The following is an 18,084-nucleotide window of genomic DNA, read 5'->3' as shown; positions in this document are numbered from 1 at the left end:
TTTAGACCAATACATGATTCTGGGCTCAGGACACAAGAGAGTGAGTGAAAATTGATGTAATAGGTTTTGCTATATTTTATGGTGTCTGCTACTAATCTAAAGGTTTCCAAATCTTAGGAAATAATACAGTTATTAAGAAAAAAGACAGCCACAGGAGTAAGAAAATTTGGAGAACTGCTAAAGCATTCAGTATTTTTCTGTAAGTTAGATACAATCTTGAGTACAAGGTGACTGATCTTGTAATAATAACATATTCAGCACTGCTACATCTCAAGAAATAATTAAATTCCAGTATTTAGAATGTTTTGATCCTTTTTTTCCTACTGAATGGCTTATGGGACAAAATCATATTTGCCTGATACTTTTAAAGCATTTAATTATTTTGCCTAACTTTTTGACAGTAGATTCAGATACATCAGGACTATTTATTATTGATAATTGATTAAGGTCTCCTTAAATGCCAGTGAAATAAAAGTATTACCATCATTAGTTCAATAGCTTCTCATTCAAACTTTCCACCTCTCTTCTACTTGGCAATATTTTAAAACAAAAAGAAAATAACGGTAGTGAAAGTCAGTCCAAAAGAAAAAACGGGTACTAATATTTTAATTAAAAAATTGTCTTTGCTACGTAACTTTGAAAGGACAACTGTAAAGTGTTGCTCTGTACCTACAACTCTCTTCACCACAACATAATGGAGCAGTAAATCACCAGAACAGGGGAGCAGACTTTTAGGGTTTTTTTCTGGTAAATGCTTATTCTTTTCTTCTACATACATGCCACATACTCAGGATACTTTGTAATATTAATGGGCACAGGTGATGGAATCAGTATTTTCTCCACTATACTGGGCTATATATTCCTAAATAGTTGAGCCCAGGTGCATGTCCTAGATTCCAGTTACAGGTGCATGTCTCACTCATGTCCTTACTCAACTTTGGGGCAAGACTGAGGTGCACAGCTTGCTTCTTTTCACCACGTTCTTGAGATCAGGAAGAAAAGGCTAAGGGTGACAGGAGGAACTTGGCCAAGTGCCCAATCCATCCACATATACAATACTTATGTAGCCAGTGTGACATAGAATACATTGGAAAGGGCCACAGATGTTGAATTAGCAACTTCTTCATTAAGTTCCATTCATGGCTTCCAACAACTAAGTTGAAAATAGGAGATCAAAAAAGCATTCCTGCTAACTGTGCTGTCAAAGAGGATTAGAAATTGGGAGATGTGCAAAGAAAAATTGTTTCTTAAGCTCTTCAGAGCTTTTTTTTTTTTTTTTAAAAAAATCTTCAGGAATCCTGCATGTAATTTTCTCGAGCAGGGCCTGCAAGAAGCACAAGCTACCATCATCCGTTCACGGCTTCTATCTCTGTTATGAAATACTTCTACATGCTTGTGCTAATTCCTTCTGAGATAATGGCAGCATATAGAATTATCACTTGTTCTCTTTCATTTGAACTCCTTAAAATTAAATCACATAACTGTCAGTAGATTTTACTGAAGCAACAATTTTCAAGCAGAGACCGCAATGACTTCAATGAACACTAAAAGCCAATGAACCAATAAAACATATGCATCAGGTTGTACCACTCTTCTTAATTTCCATTTATATCCACAGACCTTCACAGAAGTGACCTACAAGAAGCAACTCCAAGTAATTCTATTTACGTGCTTAGGTTAGCAGGACCAGTGAAGAAGCCCTACAAGCTCGCTCACAGCAACGTTAGGGGCTCCAAAGGCATTTCATCAACACAGGGACCATTAGTTCCATGAGAGGAACAAAACAGCATCTTTTTAGGAGGGTATAATTGCTGATTGCTATACAATGCAGACACATTTCTTCCTCTATTTTTGTATATTGTTTTCCTCATCTGACTGCCAGTGCTGTGATGAGCGAAATGACGTTAGTGAGATCAGAACTAAAGCCCAAGATTATTTTTATGAAGGAAATACGTCACTTCTGTTTCTTGGTTATATTAGCCTCAAGATAGTTTTAAGTACATTCTCTGGAAAGTTATCACGCAACAGATTTGCTACTTTGTGACAATATAATGATTTTATCACTCCTAAATTTCCTCTTTACATTGGAAAAGAAGAGAAAATCAACACCACTATTTTACTCCATCTATCAACATTAAAAATATCTTATTGGGATAGCTGTCCAAAATGCTTTTCAGAGGCACCAATTTAAATTCAACCACAGCTGCATAATTGTTATTATTATTATTTACTGGATACAACATACAGAATCATAGAATCATTTAGGTTGGAAAAGACCTTTAAGATCATCGAGTCTGACCATAAACCTAACACTGCTAAGTCCACCACTAAAGCATGTCCCTAAGTGCCATCTTAGTGTACTTCGGATAAGGAAACAGGGTAAGAACAAAATAGTCTCAAAAAAATCTGTATATTAGAACCTTCTGAGTAAAAAGCTACATTTTGACCAGAGAGGAAAAAAAGCATTCACAGAAAGATCTTGCCCCAGTTCCTTAACCACTTTTTAAACAAATAAGCTTCTACATCCACAAAGCTTTTTCTTTTTATTCATTTTTTTTCCTCTGTCTTGCATTTCTAATTGAGCTGGAAAATGATGCACGTAATCTGAAAATGCACGTCAGTAACAAAGCCAACACCCTTCCCTGTGAGAGGAGGATTCTTCACTTACCATGTGCCGCCCCACATCATGGAGTCAGGCACTGCAAATGTGACATCAGCAGCTGACAAGAAAATTATTCTTTCTCTTTGATCCAAATACATGAGGGAGGGGGATGAATTACAGATTTGCAGGAGGTTTACCACATTACAGTAGGCATAAAAGTTTGAAAGAATATTTTCACTATTGTCACTAGAATTAAGTATTTGTTTGTATTTCAGATACACACAAAAAAATAACAGAAACTGGTATTTTCAGACACTTGGGTATAAGAGAGAAAATTTTTACACTTATTTTTAGGGAAAAATTTGTTTACCTTTTCTTGCTACCATTGCCCCAAGGTTGCAAAACATGTGAGCAGGTTTTTTTTACTTCAGTGAACAGTCTCTATGTTAATTCAAGAATAACTTTATATGGATACTGTTATACAGGAACTGACTAGATATTTGGGTTAACATCTATGAATCTGTGTAAATGAACAAAGGACTCAAAAAAAGCAACATGTTACCTTGGCAAAACACTTCACTGGAACATATGGGCCTAAATTTGATCTGAGACAATTAAAACTTCATCTATTTCATTTTACTTTTTCACTTGTACCACCGTATGAGAAGAATCAGACACATCAAGCAAAATGTATACATACAAATTCATCTACCTGACACTACAAGCATTTCTTGAGTAAGCACAGAGGACACATTCAGCAATTCTCACCCTTTGCATGTGGATGCAGTGTTTTAGATAGTGGGGGTTTTTTTAATCACTGGCTGTACATTATCTGCACTGCCTGCTGGAAAATTGTCTGTCCGCATAGTATTCTCCATTACTGATTTCTAGTTTTAAAGTGTGCAGTAGGTAAGTAAAATCAAATACCCTTCGAATAGTCTATTTTGATGGCATAATTGCTACTGTTGTCGCAGTGATCTTGCATCCTTGTAGGTAAAGGACCATGGACAATGATTATAGAAATCAGACTGTGGGGCATAAACATAAAAATGTTTAAGAACCCTTGTTTTAAAACTACCATTTTGATTATGTGGTGTTTGTTTTATTCTATTTATTTGTTATTTTATATAATGTACTCATTCCTCAAATTCTTTCCCCTATCTATTTAAGAGCTGGATTTTTGCTTCTAGGCACATTCCCTTTCTCCTTACCTGTGAAGTACATAAAGCCTCCGTTCTTGCCAGCCTGCATTAAACGCTGCAATACAATTATCCTCAGTCACTGGACTGTTATCTCAGGGAATTGAATTAGACTTTCTAGCTTAGAGAACATCAAATTATTTACACAAAATGTTGTAGTTGAAACAGATCCAGTTTAGAGTATTATATGATGGTTAGGGTAGTAAAGACTAAAAAGATCAGGTCACTGATTTAAAACAGAACTAAAAGTTGAATCTGAATCTGAGGGTAGCTGTTGAGTCTTATCAAGCAGGCTACTGCCTATTCAGAAGCATGGAAAATCAGTTTTCCATTTAGCCTTGCCTCTAAGTTCCAGCTGTAAAAGTTTGCTCGAGAAAGGTTTTTTGGGGACTGATAGCAGTTCTGTGGAAAGTTTCAGTGTCAGTTTTTCACAAGTACGAACCACCAGAATTTTTGGTTAAGAACTATAAAACAGCCTTAGATTGATGTTCAAAACCACCCCTGATAAGTCCCTTCTGTTTTGGTACTTGAACATAATGGTTACCTACAGAGGCAGAAAGGGAAGTGTTCAGGAAATCACAGAATCATATACATTGGTTCTTTTCCTGAAAAAGGTGTAATGTATTTAATTTTTCTCTCTCTTTCAACACAAACCAAAAACCTCTGAGATTTTGTCTCAGAAAAAGACTATCTTAATTGGCTTATTGCCCTTATGGCTGAAACACAAAATGATTAGTTAGCACGTGCTATGCATTTTAAATTGATATAGTTTGTCACAATTACTATTTAAGATTACTCTGTCATGAGTATGTCAATATATTTTTCATCCATGAAGGCTTTATGATATATAGTCCTGACTGTTCTAGGCAAAACCTGATTACAATTTAAATTTCAATTTAAGTTTTTATATATCTGCTGGACTGTACTTGCATTACCACTCTAAAATGTGACAAGAAATCAACATGGAACCACACGACATTACCAAAGTAAAATACCCTCCATTAGACATACGAGTTTTCCATTAGTACTTACCCCACACCTAGATGTAATTCCTTACCTCTACCCTCACCCTCCAGTGTGTTCCCACCAGTGCCCATTCACCATTCACTCCCCTGACCATGAAAGTCTTCCCATCAAACACAAGGAAAACTGTTGCACCAACCCGCCCGCAGGTCTGAATTTAGAGGGTCAGTCACGTTTCTCGTGCATCTCAAACACAGGCCGTTTTAAAGCAGCCTCCCACCAAGGGCAGCTTGTGCCACATCTGAAGTGGAGCCAGGAGGCAGCGAGCACTGCCGCCCCTCTCCTGGGGGTCCCTGAGCACTCCCAGGCCCCCTCCCGTGTCCGGCTCCCTGGGCATCGCCGAGGACCCTCAGGTCGGGGGAGGCCCTGAGCCAAACTTGCTTCCCACTGGAATCACAGCAAAACTCAGCTGAATTCAGTGGGATGGAAATGAGCCCAAAGGATGAAAAATACAAAGATAATGCTGTGGGATGCTCCTGTCGGATAGTTTCTTCCGAATTTAAAGTGAGGAAAAAATGAAGGGGAAGAGAAAAATGTCATGACAGTTACAAGATGCTACGTTTTCCCTTCCTGAAACAAGGAAGTTTTCACTTCTTTCCCAGATAGAGCTGCAGTGTCTGTTGTCATTACTCTTCTTTTTTATTATTTAAATTAAAATAATTTCTGAGAAACGTTTCTTCCCTTTTTTCCCCATATACAGGTTAAAATATAAACAGGTAGAGATAAGTATAAAATCCAACCTTTATTCCACTTTGAACAAGCTTGTGTATATCCAAAAAAGGTTCCTTGAGTATGTTTCCTTCTGGACTGAAAATCTTCACATATCCTTCTTTCTCAAGAATAAACAGGCGATGGGATCCATCCCCACAATGTACTGCTCCAACAGGCTGCCTTAGTCCACTCACAACCTCCTGAATACAGAAGCAGTTGTGCTTGTGTTTTCTAAAAAAAATAAAAATAAATAGTGAGAAATTTATTCTTGTTTGTAACCATGACACAACAATGTCCCTAAATGATAAAATTATTGTTCTGCAGTGGTATTAAAAATACAGTTCCACAATCCAGAATAAATTATTTCCTCGAATGTATGCAAGCATATAATACTGAAAATCAATTTGAACTTCACTTGAGCAAAATTTAGTTTGTATACAAGAAAGAGAAAATTAATTCGTCTTAGATCTGAAATGTAGAGGCAGCAGAGAAAAAAATTGGTATAAAAAGAGAACAATTTATAAATACAAAATTTGTACCATACAATAAACACAGTAAATTCCAGAAATTTGACAAAATTTGGCTTCTAAAACCCATTTAAAAATAATGACTTATGATGGGGCAATCTAATTTAATTATTTTCACAAAGAAAAATACATGAATGAAATAAATTGAAAATAACGAGATAAATATTTTACTAATAAACTTATTGTAGTTGTTTAGTAATATTAAATCCAGGTAGAAATGACTTCCTAGAACTATGTATGATCCACAGGGTGGACCATAACCAAGATCCACAGGGTGGTTCAGACCGGGATTCTAACACCTTTTCAGAAACGCAAATATCAGATGGTACTGAAATATTGAAGTTAATGTAACTTTCTCTTTTGACGTACACTAGCAGCGGCAAAAGAAAGTAACATCTGGAAAACACAGCTGCTGAGCATAAGCACACACTGAGCTGTTTCACTGTGAAAACCACAGGCTTTGCTAGGGGTTTTTTTTTTAGATTAAACAGCATTTATCTTTATGAACCTGCTGATCTCTTCCTCTTTGTCGTACTCTTCCATGTGGTCCAGGGAGTTAGAAGCTGGCCCTCGCACTTGTTTTCTTGGAAAATCTGGAAAGCATACACCACCATCTTTTCTTGCATAGTAAAAGCAAAACTCATCAGCTGTAGTCTGGAGAAAACCTTAAAAATGCAAAAGAGCATACAAATATTTAGTGTGTTGTCATGTCTGCAGTTTTGTGCCATCAAACTAACCTTTAAATAGATTATATACTGAGTGGAAAAAGAAGTAATTTTAAACTAAGTGCTATCTGTGAAAAAGGCCTGCTCTGAATAAATACAAAATGAGTACTACCTTTTATAGTCTATTCATCTGTATTTGTATTAAACCTTATTTTCAGTGTGCTTAAATAAAAATACCCATTAATTCAAAATGACACTACAGTTTACTCATTAAAAAATTAAGAGTTGAGGCTGTGATACACTTTGCCCTGATTTTAACCCTATTAATCAAATCTACTATCTGCCGTAAAATAGCTTGAGCAGCTTTCATTTAACTTTTTTTTTAAGTGTCGTCTTGTAGTAAAAATTTCAGTAAAGACTTCAGTAAAAGACATGCAGTAAAGACTTTGTAGAATGCTGGCAGCAAAGGACATCAGTCAGAGAGCTGAATAATTACTTGTCTCAGAAAGCAAGAAGTACTGCGGAAAACTGCACCACGTTGACATGCAGATGGCCTCTGGTTGACTCCCAGCATTAGGGTGGGTGAACACAGTGTCCCATTGCGAGGTCTACTTCCCTGAGAAGGGGGATATGCCTAATGCTGAATTGGAGCTGGTTTTTAAGCCGGCTTGGATGAAAGGTGGTCTTTGGGTTTTAGGTTAAAATGGGAAGGAGTTCAAAGACCCAGGGAAACAAGAAGTTGGTAAAATGAGAGCCTTTGAGGAAAAACCTGCCACTACTGGTATTACGCTATGTCTAATGACAGCAAAAATATCTGTTTCTGTCCACAAACCTATTTCTAGTCATTTCTATCCATTTTTCAATCATTAGTATTAAATCTAAGAAGATAGAATTTGGCTAGTTATACATGTACCATTTTACTAAAACATTGTTTAGATAGTATGTCTTAAGTTACCTTCATTCCTCTTTGCATTATTGGCATACCGTGTTAGTATGCACTATAGTCCAGGACATAACTCATAGGATACACAGAATTAGCACTTAATTGGAATTGGAGGCCTAATTTATGCATGGCTTTACCACTTGCGAATAATGCAGTAATCCACAGATCTTGGCCATAAAACCTCTGGCTTACAATGTGCAAGAAGAGCTGATCAGGGAAAGCTGTGTTTCATTGGAAAATGGCAATTTCTTAAAAGCAAAGCTCTTTCAGAAACATTATCAGTTTTGACAAAACTTTAGTTAACATGATGCTTCTGGTCCAAACTCAAACTTCTAGTCTAAATGAAGACGAGAGAAACAGACAGGAAACCTCCTATCACTATACTCCAACGTCTTGTAATTAGGGTGTTTCATTAGGAAGAGGAATATTCAGGTCAATGCCCCTCATCTGTCAGGCAAGAGTTTGACCCTAAGTCTCCCATTTCCCAAGTAAATGTCCTAACAACGACTTTATTAGCTATCCTGGGGTGGTCTCTCTGTGGCTTTCTTCATGGAAAATTTCGAAAGAGTTCAATTTCTTCCTTATGTGGAATAGGAAAATTTTTTAGATCCCAGAATTTTTGTGGAGTGGAAAGCCTTTCCCACCCAACTATACTTCTTTTCATATGCATCTTCCTTTAAAAATATTGGAAAAATAACACGACAAAGCCTGCCTTTGGTTTCTATAAAATAATATCTGGAAACACATGGTAGTGTGTTGTGGTGTAAAAGTTTAATTACCATGATTTGGAGCTTCAGTAAATATCATCTCTGAGGAGCTGGTTTTAATTTATAGTAGTTATTTGGAGAAAATGGGAGATATAATTTCAAGTGGAACAACTGAAAAGGAACTCTGATATAATCATGGAGTAGTATTCCAAGGCTAGATATAATGCCAAAAGCAAAGGTAATCTAAAATCTTGCTGTTGAATTATTTGACTTAAAAAGACACAGTTTTGTCTTTAATAATTTATTTCTCTAGGCACAGTGGGTCATTCAAGAAAATGCAATAGCAAATTAGAGGTGTACAATTTCTAATACTTTGTACAATTTTCCAAGTATACCATCTACTATTTACCAAAGATAAACTAGTCTTGGCTTGAATGTTATCTTTAGTCAGAAAAACAGAGCATATCATGGCCATATCGTTTACTCGGTACATGTTCATTTCAAGTAACAATCAGATGCAAACTGTTATATATGCTAGATTCAACATACTAACAGCTTCAGTAAAGACCGTTAGCAAAACATTTGCTCCACCTCCCCTATCTGTTTGTAGCCATTTAATGTTTTCTTTATCGTGCTTAGATTGTAAGGTCTTTAGTGTAGAGTTTGCCACTTTGTTCAGTGTTTGTGCAGTGTCCAGAAGAATGGTCCCTGACAAGTGCCTGTTAGCACTAGAATTCTTGGGGAAAAGAAAAAAGATCATTTTGCTCAGTCTGAGTTTATTCAAATACAGCTCTGTCACTGTCCTCTGTGAAAACTATGCCTAATAAGGACAGCAATATTTGGTCCTGTGTGAATTTCTGTACTTATTACTTTATTTTAAAAGACTCATACATATCATTACAAATCTCCTACCAGGTGTGTATGCGTTGACAAAGCAGTGCCCACGTTAACGAAGAAAACTGAAATCACAAAGGAAGATTAAACATAATGTTTAAGTGTAGTACATGTCAGATTTTGCACAGGCTTGCATTTCTAAGCTTTTAAAACTTTCTGTCTTGCAAACAAGAATCAAACTACAGACTTTTCAGTTAAGGCAGTTACAGTGAAGGCTTTCTGTGTTTGCCTTTATAAAAAACTGTGGGAATAAGTTGCATGATTTCAAGCCTTTTCAAAGGAAAACTTCTGCTCTCCGCTGATCCTCACCTCCTCTCTCCACTCCTATTTGCAGTCAGTTATTCCTCATACCCTATCTTCCTTCCTATCCTACCTTCACCAAATTCCACTTTGCTGGATTCCCTGCTTACCCATCCCCCTGCCTCTTCTCTTTGATGTACATCTCAAATGTTGTGGTAGCATTTGTCCCGGTCTTTACAGCAAGTCAGGCTCCTATTCAGTCCCTTCCTTGTTTGCACTGCACACAGGACTGAGTATCATCCACTCATCTGAGTAGACCTGCACTGGCTTAGAGAGCATCTGGAAATCAGGCTCACCTGCTTTGTTCCTGCTATGACCTTGAGCATACAGTTCAGTATTGTGCAAAAGAAGCATTTTCCTGGTTTGGTTGTTCTTCTTCTGATTTGCACTTTTGACAGCTAGATGTAAATTTGTTCACAAAAACCACATTCTCCACTCTCTTCTCAACTCTCAGTGAAAAATGAATCAAAGAGGTGATTCCAGACTGATTGTTTCAAAATGTACTCGACTGTAGTCGACTATGTTAGAACTTCTGGAAGTGTTGTGTAGGTTGCAGAATTTCTTAAGATTTCCAGCATTGTGGGCTGGGGTGCCCCTGTTTGGAGTTAAAAATTCAAATGAAGCATCTGTTCTGGTAATGCCTGGCTTCAGATCTGGGCCTGGATCTGAATTCACCCACAATCATCTGGAACCCATTTCTTCAAATGAAAATAATGGAGAGCACATAGTTCAAAATCTGTCTGATGTCCTTGGATGGCAGAACGCACTATGGCTGTGGCAAAGGTTTGTCCCCTAGAATATGTCACTTCCACTGGCATGGGTCAAGTTTCTGCTCATGCTGAAGGCAGAATCAGCCATGCTTTTCTTTACGAGCTATATTAATAATAAATATTAGACAATCTTCTCTTATGACCGTGGAAAACTTAAAATTCATATTGATTGAAGATACTCCATTAAGTCACTTAACTCCAATGTCGCCATCGGTAATCACTTAAACTAAGGCTTACAGTAAAGATCAGCTGAGAAATAATGAGAACAGTCACCTGGGATGAAGCAAGGAAGTTCTAATCTCATGGACTTTGTGAAACATTACACCCTCCTGCATTAACATATCCATACAATCTTAACAGCTATTTTTATTACTCTTTGAATAAAGAATCAGGTCCAGTTTTTCTTTGGATATTCCTAAAGAAGTCAATGGAAGTTCTGATACAGTCATAACTAGTGGGAAACTGCTGCCTTCAAAAGAGTTAACCAAGGATCTGCTACAGTTTTCGTCTTTGCAAAAAGAGACAGAACAATAAATGAATTTCTGGAGCTAACTCATGAAAAGAACTGATGTATAATTTCTCAGTCTTCTCGGTTAATATGTACTGCTAAAATTTCAATTCCAGAAAAGATGCTTGCTGTCTTAAATTGCTAATAATATTTCTCATTTGTGCAGGACTGAAGGGATAAAATTATTTTTGTAGTCAGCAATTTCCTTAAACTCCTTTGTATTGGTGTTCAGAAACAATTAGCACTCCCTAATGGAGGAAGAATAATTATCTGACTTTTTAACAAATGCACAGTGAATCATTGCCAGAGACCTTGGGTTTGGGGGCCTGTTACTTTCCAACTCTTTGTTTAATACTCCAGGATAAGCTGAAAACATAGCTTCCACATCTTCTATTTTTTTATTTTCTTTTACGATAAATATTTTTATGGATATACGGGTCTCACAAGTAAAATAGAAAATCCACATAAGTTGTTACTTTAATAATTTATATTTTAGAATGTATAAGACTATTAAATGATATAAAAATCCTACAGACCATCTTCTCAAAAAGAGGAACCTGAATCTTACTTAATTAATACCTTCAGGAAATCCTAGTATAGGTATCAATAACCATATGTACCAGTCAAGTCACCAAATTAACCCTGTTGGTGGATGTAAGTACACAACAACTTTCAGAACATGTATTTAGAATGATTATTAGCATCTGATTGATGTAGGAAAAATCCTATTTTAACTGACGCTAAAGTATGTAAGCTCTTTTCCTGCAAAGCACAGTGCTCTGTCCAGTGCTAAAGTTATGCTTTCATCTGGTTATCTTTCAAGGCAACCTGGGTGGTCACAAAAAGCACTTGACATCTTGATGCACTTCAGCAGTTTTACATATACACAAACTTCGTAGAAAAATAAATTTGTCATTCGTCACCACATATGTTGATCTGAGGAGTGAGGTTCCTGTGGCTATAGCTCCTGTGCTGCTCAGCCCTTTCTCATTCTCTCTCCCTCCCTCCACGTCCTCCTTCTTTCTCCCTTTTCCCTCTTTCATTTTTTCCCATTAAACAAATTGTTTCCTCAGAAACACAGAACTTCATAGAACAACTATGAGGGACTTGATCTGCAGAATATGCTAATCGTTTGCACTAGCTACAAACTCATGTCAAAAAAAGTCTTTGTGCTGACTTCTTATATGGGCCAAACATTTAGAATATCTAATCTGTTATCGCTGTTCAGCAGGCAGTCTTGGCAACTGTGATCTATTCTGCTTTGCTTTGGGGAATGTGATAAAGAGCAAGAAACAGCTGGTTTAAGAAAGCCTTAGAAACATCTCTTAGTTTATAAAGACAATAATAATATTTTCATATTTGAATGGGTTGAGATACATGTTAAACCACAGTAAAGGGAAAATGTAAGTCAATTCAAGATGTTTTCTCAAGTCAATGAAAGAACGCTGCAAAAAAACCCTGCACTCTTGGGATTTCAGAGAAAACAAGTACACACTGTACACATGCAATTAAAAAGCCCTCCTCCAAATCTCATCCACTTAAACTACCCCCTTTACTCAAATATGTTTGTATTATATTACAACGCTGTGTTCGTATGTCAAAAATGACTATTCACAAATTCATTTTTGTATGGTTATCAACTCTTTTTTCCAGTCTGTGTTGCTAGTTAAAAAAAATATCTTAACCAGTTTAATTATTTTCTCCTGTGTGGCATTAGTTATAAGTAGTGTTTGGACAGGGAAAAAAAAGCATAGTTTACAAATGACAGTCTTAAACATATAAATAATTTACTATTGAGAATACCAAAGATGTTATTTAATATAATAGTGTATTAAGACAGTATTTCTAAAAGAACCATCTTCTGTGGCTATTTTATTGATATAGTTACAAGTGATAGCACACATTTGGTGACTGCCTTAGACAACACAGGTCAAAATCTGGTTTTGGATATGTCCAGCTAACTCTACTGACTACAGTGAGGAAGTGTTAGGTTAGTTAAGAATTTGGTTGTTAACAGCATGTTGGAAGTGATTCAAAGATAACAGAAGTCTATCAAATAGCTCCCTTTGATTTCAATGGGCTTTAAACCCGGTGGAAAAAACATCAGTTTCTAGGGTAACAAAACCAGAAAAAACACTTTACTCATCAGCTTTTAGAGTCTACAGCAAAGAGCCAGCATCCTTTATTTGTTGCATTTTAAAGCTATCTATCATTTAGAATAGCCTTTTGGATGGCCAACTGCTTGTTTACATGATTTGAATGAACACACCAATATTTCAGCAAAGGTCATAGTTTCAGGTGCCTTTGACAACAAACAATCCTGTGTTTCATGGGGAGTTTTAGTAGGCAGGTGGCAAGAAAGCGCTGAAAGTATTTACCTCACTGCCTAAGATCTGCTGTGAAGACCCTGAGATATTCTGCTTTTGTTTGGGGAAAATCCCCTGGATATCAATGGAGATTGTACCTAGCGAAGAGCTAGATCTATAACTGCTCAGGCAATATCAACATTTCAAAACAGACATCCTTTAGCCCCGTATTTTGTTATAGGCTTTACCTGGTATGTGACCTCTGCAAGTATAATAGAATTCTTTACAATAGTCTTTGCACAGGTAGGGAAGAGTTAGTTCTCTTTCAGGTGTTTCCCCTTTCTCAGGTGAGTGGAATAGGTTCTGAGCATGAGGTGAGCAGTGTGCACATTTGATTTCCTCCAGTAGCTTCGCACATTCTGTGTTGTTGGTAACAGAAAGTATCTGTAAGCCACAAACCAGAGAAAAATAAACATATGACCTGTATCCCCATCTTACACACAAAAAAAGATGCATGATCTAATGTAATAAATAATGCCAGCAGAACCAATACAGTTAGTATAAATGCACTGTGTTTCATGTCACCCTTCCGGAAGTGCAAAAATTATTACTATGAAATGTGTAATCTGTCATCAGTACAGTGAGATTTTAAGCGCTTGCTTCTCCTTCTCAGATAAGAATAACAGTACTCAAGTTATTTGATGGACTCAAGCCCGCAATCTCTTAATCACATAGGCAATCTCTGAACTAGAGGGGTCATTTACATAAGGAGAAGCTACAGCGGCAGGCCTTCTACCCACTTCTCTTATGAGAGACACTTAAAAACCTAACTTGTAAGGTGACCTATTCAGGTATTTAGAGACTAAAAATTAAAATTCTACCATCAAAACACATCAGGAAAACCATATCTAGGTATTTGTTCAATAGGTGTATCGTGAACGATACCACAGTCCAGCTGCTGAAATGACTGCTGCGGAGTTCAGCAGGTGCCTTGGATTTTTCACGCTTTAAAAGCCGCTCTGCTTTTTGTTCTCTCTAATGCAAACTACTTGGAAGCGGGAAAAGCTGTGTGTTTTCAGACATTTCTCTTTATAAGTGAAAAAGTAGAATTTGTTCGTAACATCTTGTTTGTCTCAATATTGAAACTGTAACTTTGTCCTGAAAAAAGAGCATATATTATGCATAGTACTTGAAGAAGCATGAAACCACGATTGATGATGTGTTTAAGTAAACACAGGAGCCTAAGGAGCGCAATGTCATCAAATCGTGAAAAATAATGGAAAACAGCATACTCGTCTTTATTAGTCTTTGAATGCAGTGCACTTTGTTAATCTATTGTTAACCACATGGATTGTTTTTTGATCATTCATCCCAATGGTGGGTAGTGGGAAATGTGTTCTCAGTTGAGAGGGACTGAATCTGATCCAATGCAAAACCAAAGCTCAGGTTCTTTCTGCTATTTGTTTAACACAGTTACAAACAAAGACTGTAAGACACTTATGTTAAGAAATATTAATGCAGTAAATATTTGTATTCTGCAAAATTTGTAAAAAGCGCATTTTTTATGAAATTATGAAAAGATTACACAGCTTTACTATAGTTCATATCTCTGAGTTGATTTGTAGAAGGACTTTCCAATGTCATTCCCACACAACATAACATTGAAGGGAATTATCTAAGTTAGTTTTGATCAAATGAGTTATTCAATGCATGAAGGCTCTTGACATGTTTGAGTATGCTGTCTCATAAGTCGGCTGTCTTCTAGGGTGCAGTACTTCGATAACACTGTTCTGAACTCAGCATTTTATTTACGGATCATAATTACATGAACCTCAAACACTTGCGAGACATGCATTCTCCGCTGTTTTTAACAGATATGTGACCAAAATATTACACAATATATGGCCTGTACAGTTACACATAATCCTACTTAAAGGAACCTTAATTTAGAAGACAAACTCTTTCCAGGAAAATTTAGTCTTACCATACATATATGGTCAAAAGGCCATCTGAAACGTGTACTAAAGTTTAGTCGCGTAAGTTGGACCACTGATTAGAACACCACCATTTGGCTTCTATCCTTATTCTGGAAGAGCTGCCATTGGCTTCAAAAAGAATTTCTCCAGGTTTGCCAGGATCTTTAAATGCATTAAGTGTTCTGTTCTTTAGACCACCTGTTCTCAGACTGTCCTCGGCTTCATAGCACCTGCAATTAAGTACTGTGACTAACATCTGCCATGTATGGTTTATTATCTCTCTTAAGACCCTTCTTGGGAATATAATTGTCTTACATCTTCTTTTGGAAAGGGTTTGTCATCTTCTTTTTTTTTTTTTAAACCTTGAAGACAGTAATCACTTAATTGCATGTTGCATGTATGACAAAATGTTTGTATTGGCCCTGAATTCTTTGGGGAATTCTTTCCACAGCCCCAGCCCCTCCTCTCCCGAAAAAATTTAGATTCTTTTTGCTACATTGCTCATTTGGGCCATAGCAGCAGAACCGTTAACCTTAGTCTTCTTCCTTGAGTTGCAGATGTTGCTCTAGCTAGATATGGTAGATCTGGGGAAACATGCCTTGAAGGCAAGAACTAAAAATATAACTACAATAAGCGATAACCAAAATACTTAATAACTAAAACTTTGAAATTGACTTAATACTGCCTAGGATTGCAATCCAGGTAGTAGAGAACAGGCTTTATACACTTGAAGTCATCCACACTGCTGAGGCAATCTTCTGCAATAGCTAGACTTTCTTAAGGGATGATGGCATCCTGACCTTGGTACTTTGTGTTGCTGTGGTTCCGATGGGAAGTGGCCTGAATAATTCAGTCAAGTCATTGCCTGCCAAATAGAACAAAGTCTGAAGCCAACAGGGGACGATCGAAAGCACTGTCCATAAATGCTACTTTTGAAGAACATTATGTCACCCAGAAGCTGGGAGCTCTCCTAAAGTAAGGATGAAATGACCTATTTGGGTGTTTCCACCAAAGGGAAGTGTACCATGACTCTTCAAAGTACTTGCCTACATTCAATAGTATCACCTGCTTTGCAAAAGTCTCAGAATGTTTTCATCAGGGAGTTGATCGATCTCAGGCAGCAGGCTTTCTTGTGGTAGCAGTATAATGGTGTGTTTAGAAGTACAAGTAAACACGAGGTATTACTAGGTAAATATTCAGTGAGTTTATTGAATTAACTCCACAGTAATGCAGATAGAAAACTATACTTGTACTGGAAGACTCCAGAACACATTGTGAACAGGGGGAAAAAAAAAAAAAATTACAGGATAGCAAAGCTAATTTACTGTTTCTTGTGGAAAACGTAATTGACGTTGCCTGGTGATACAGGAGAAGTAATGCTTGCCAACATTTCAGTCCTCAAAGTTAAGACAAAAGGATCCTAATCCCCCTGAGCAGCTGCTATCCAGGAATTGACCACAGGAATTCACCCCCTCATGTCATTTCTGGAATGAATCTTGGTCATATAATAGCTAATCGGAAGATTAAGGAATGAGAGTCAATCAATTATCTGAAAATCAAGTACAATGTTATTTAACTTTTAGAATGCTCAAGCAAAACAGGGCGGTAACATTTGCTCTGTGTGAGGTCTGATGTATAACTCTGTCCTGGCTGGGAGATAGGACAACCATTCTATTCTGAATTTTAGTAAATCAATAATGTATTTATCCTGGAGTATATTAAACCAGTTTTAAGCAAAAGCTGAAATACTTATTTGAATTAAGCTTTTTCTTTTGGATCTCTACTTCGAAAATGACCTTAAAATTGACAATGGCTTTGGTCTTTTAAAGAAATGTAAACTAATTTCCTGCTTCAATTTTTAAAGTCGTATGTGAAACCATCAAACTGCAGTGGTTTAAACTAACTGTGCTCTGGAAAATATGTAAAACTTCCAAACATTTATTGCAACATGCCTAATAATGATTATGCCTGCTGCTGACTAATTTACAACATCTGTAAGATCATCCTTTAATCTCTAGCCACATGAAAGTAAAATGGGTAGACTAAAGGTAAGATAAATCCTGGAATGTGCAGGAAAGCATAGCATACTAAATTGGTTTATCAACAAAAAGAATAGTGCAAAGAAGAAGAAACAGAAGATGACACAATAGACAGAAATTCTTTACATTGAATATTGTCGTTTGTACTCTGCCATACCTAGTTTGAGAAAGGCAGTATAATTTTGATGTTCATAGAAAAAAAAAAAAAACAAAAATGGTGAAATAAGTCATTGCATTAAGCCGTATTTGATATACAAGCATTTATGTCTAAAAATCATATGCTTACGAGATTGTTCAGCTGTTGGGTTGAACATATGCTTCTTCTGTGTTATAGTGCTGGATTATGTCATTAAAGAGTTCGGTTTCAATTTTAGGGTAATATGTAAATAGATCATTGTACTAAGGCAGCTGTTAAAGGGACCCCAAGATGAGTTATTTGTTTAGTTGGATGTGTTCAACAATAGCCTTTGTTCGTGAAAGAGCCAGAGCAAACAAATGATTGTAAAAGGGCACACTTGAAAACAATTACTTTTCACCCATTCCTTGACAGCCTTGGCTGTGAAACCATCCAAGGTAGAGGGGACTTCTTTGCCTGTTGGGCTGTAAGCAAACTTCTAGAAAAACTGATATTATAATGTTTGATGGGGATGTAGTAGCCCTTCTTAAACAAGGGGATATTGCAGAAAACTAGAAGATGAAGAGTTAAATGTCAACAACAGGATGCAAAAATCTGACTTGAGCCAGTGCAATGTTGTATCTGCTCATTATGGTAGCTCCATTTTTGTTCCCCAAACAGCAGCCAATGGTAGTATTTTCATTATGAACACAGATCAATAATTTGGTCAAAAATTCTCAAAGACCTGGCATCTTAACCAAGAAGCTCTTATGAAAATGTCTACTGAGCATGCTCAATT

General features: G+C 36.7%; 1 protein-coding gene across 1 annotated transcript in view; it reads right to left on the bottom strand.

Moving 5' to 3' along the window:
* Window positions 1-18,084, bottom strand: part of HHIP (hedgehog interacting protein) — a 73,691-nt gene that overhangs the window by 52,689 nt on the left and 2,918 nt on the right. The window contains exons 2-4 of the mRNA XM_049815462.1: window positions 13,404-13,599; window positions 6,571-6,727; window positions 5,565-5,766 (exon numbers count right to left, since the gene is read on the bottom strand). Coding sequence (XP_049671419.1) covers window positions 5,565-5,766; window positions 6,571-6,727; window positions 13,404-13,599 — 555 coding nt within the window. The remainder of the gene's footprint in view (window positions 1-5,564; window positions 5,767-6,570; window positions 6,728-13,403; window positions 13,600-18,084) is intronic.

Source organism: Accipiter gentilis, chromosome 12 (genome assembly GCF_929443795.1).
Source record: "Accipiter gentilis chromosome 12, bAccGen1.1, whole genome shotgun sequence".
Classification (NCBI taxonomy): domain Eukaryota; kingdom Metazoa; phylum Chordata; class Aves; order Accipitriformes; family Accipitridae; genus Astur; species Astur gentilis.
Note: the sequence above shows the minus strand (reverse complement) of the source record. Positions and strands in the feature narration are given on the sequence as shown.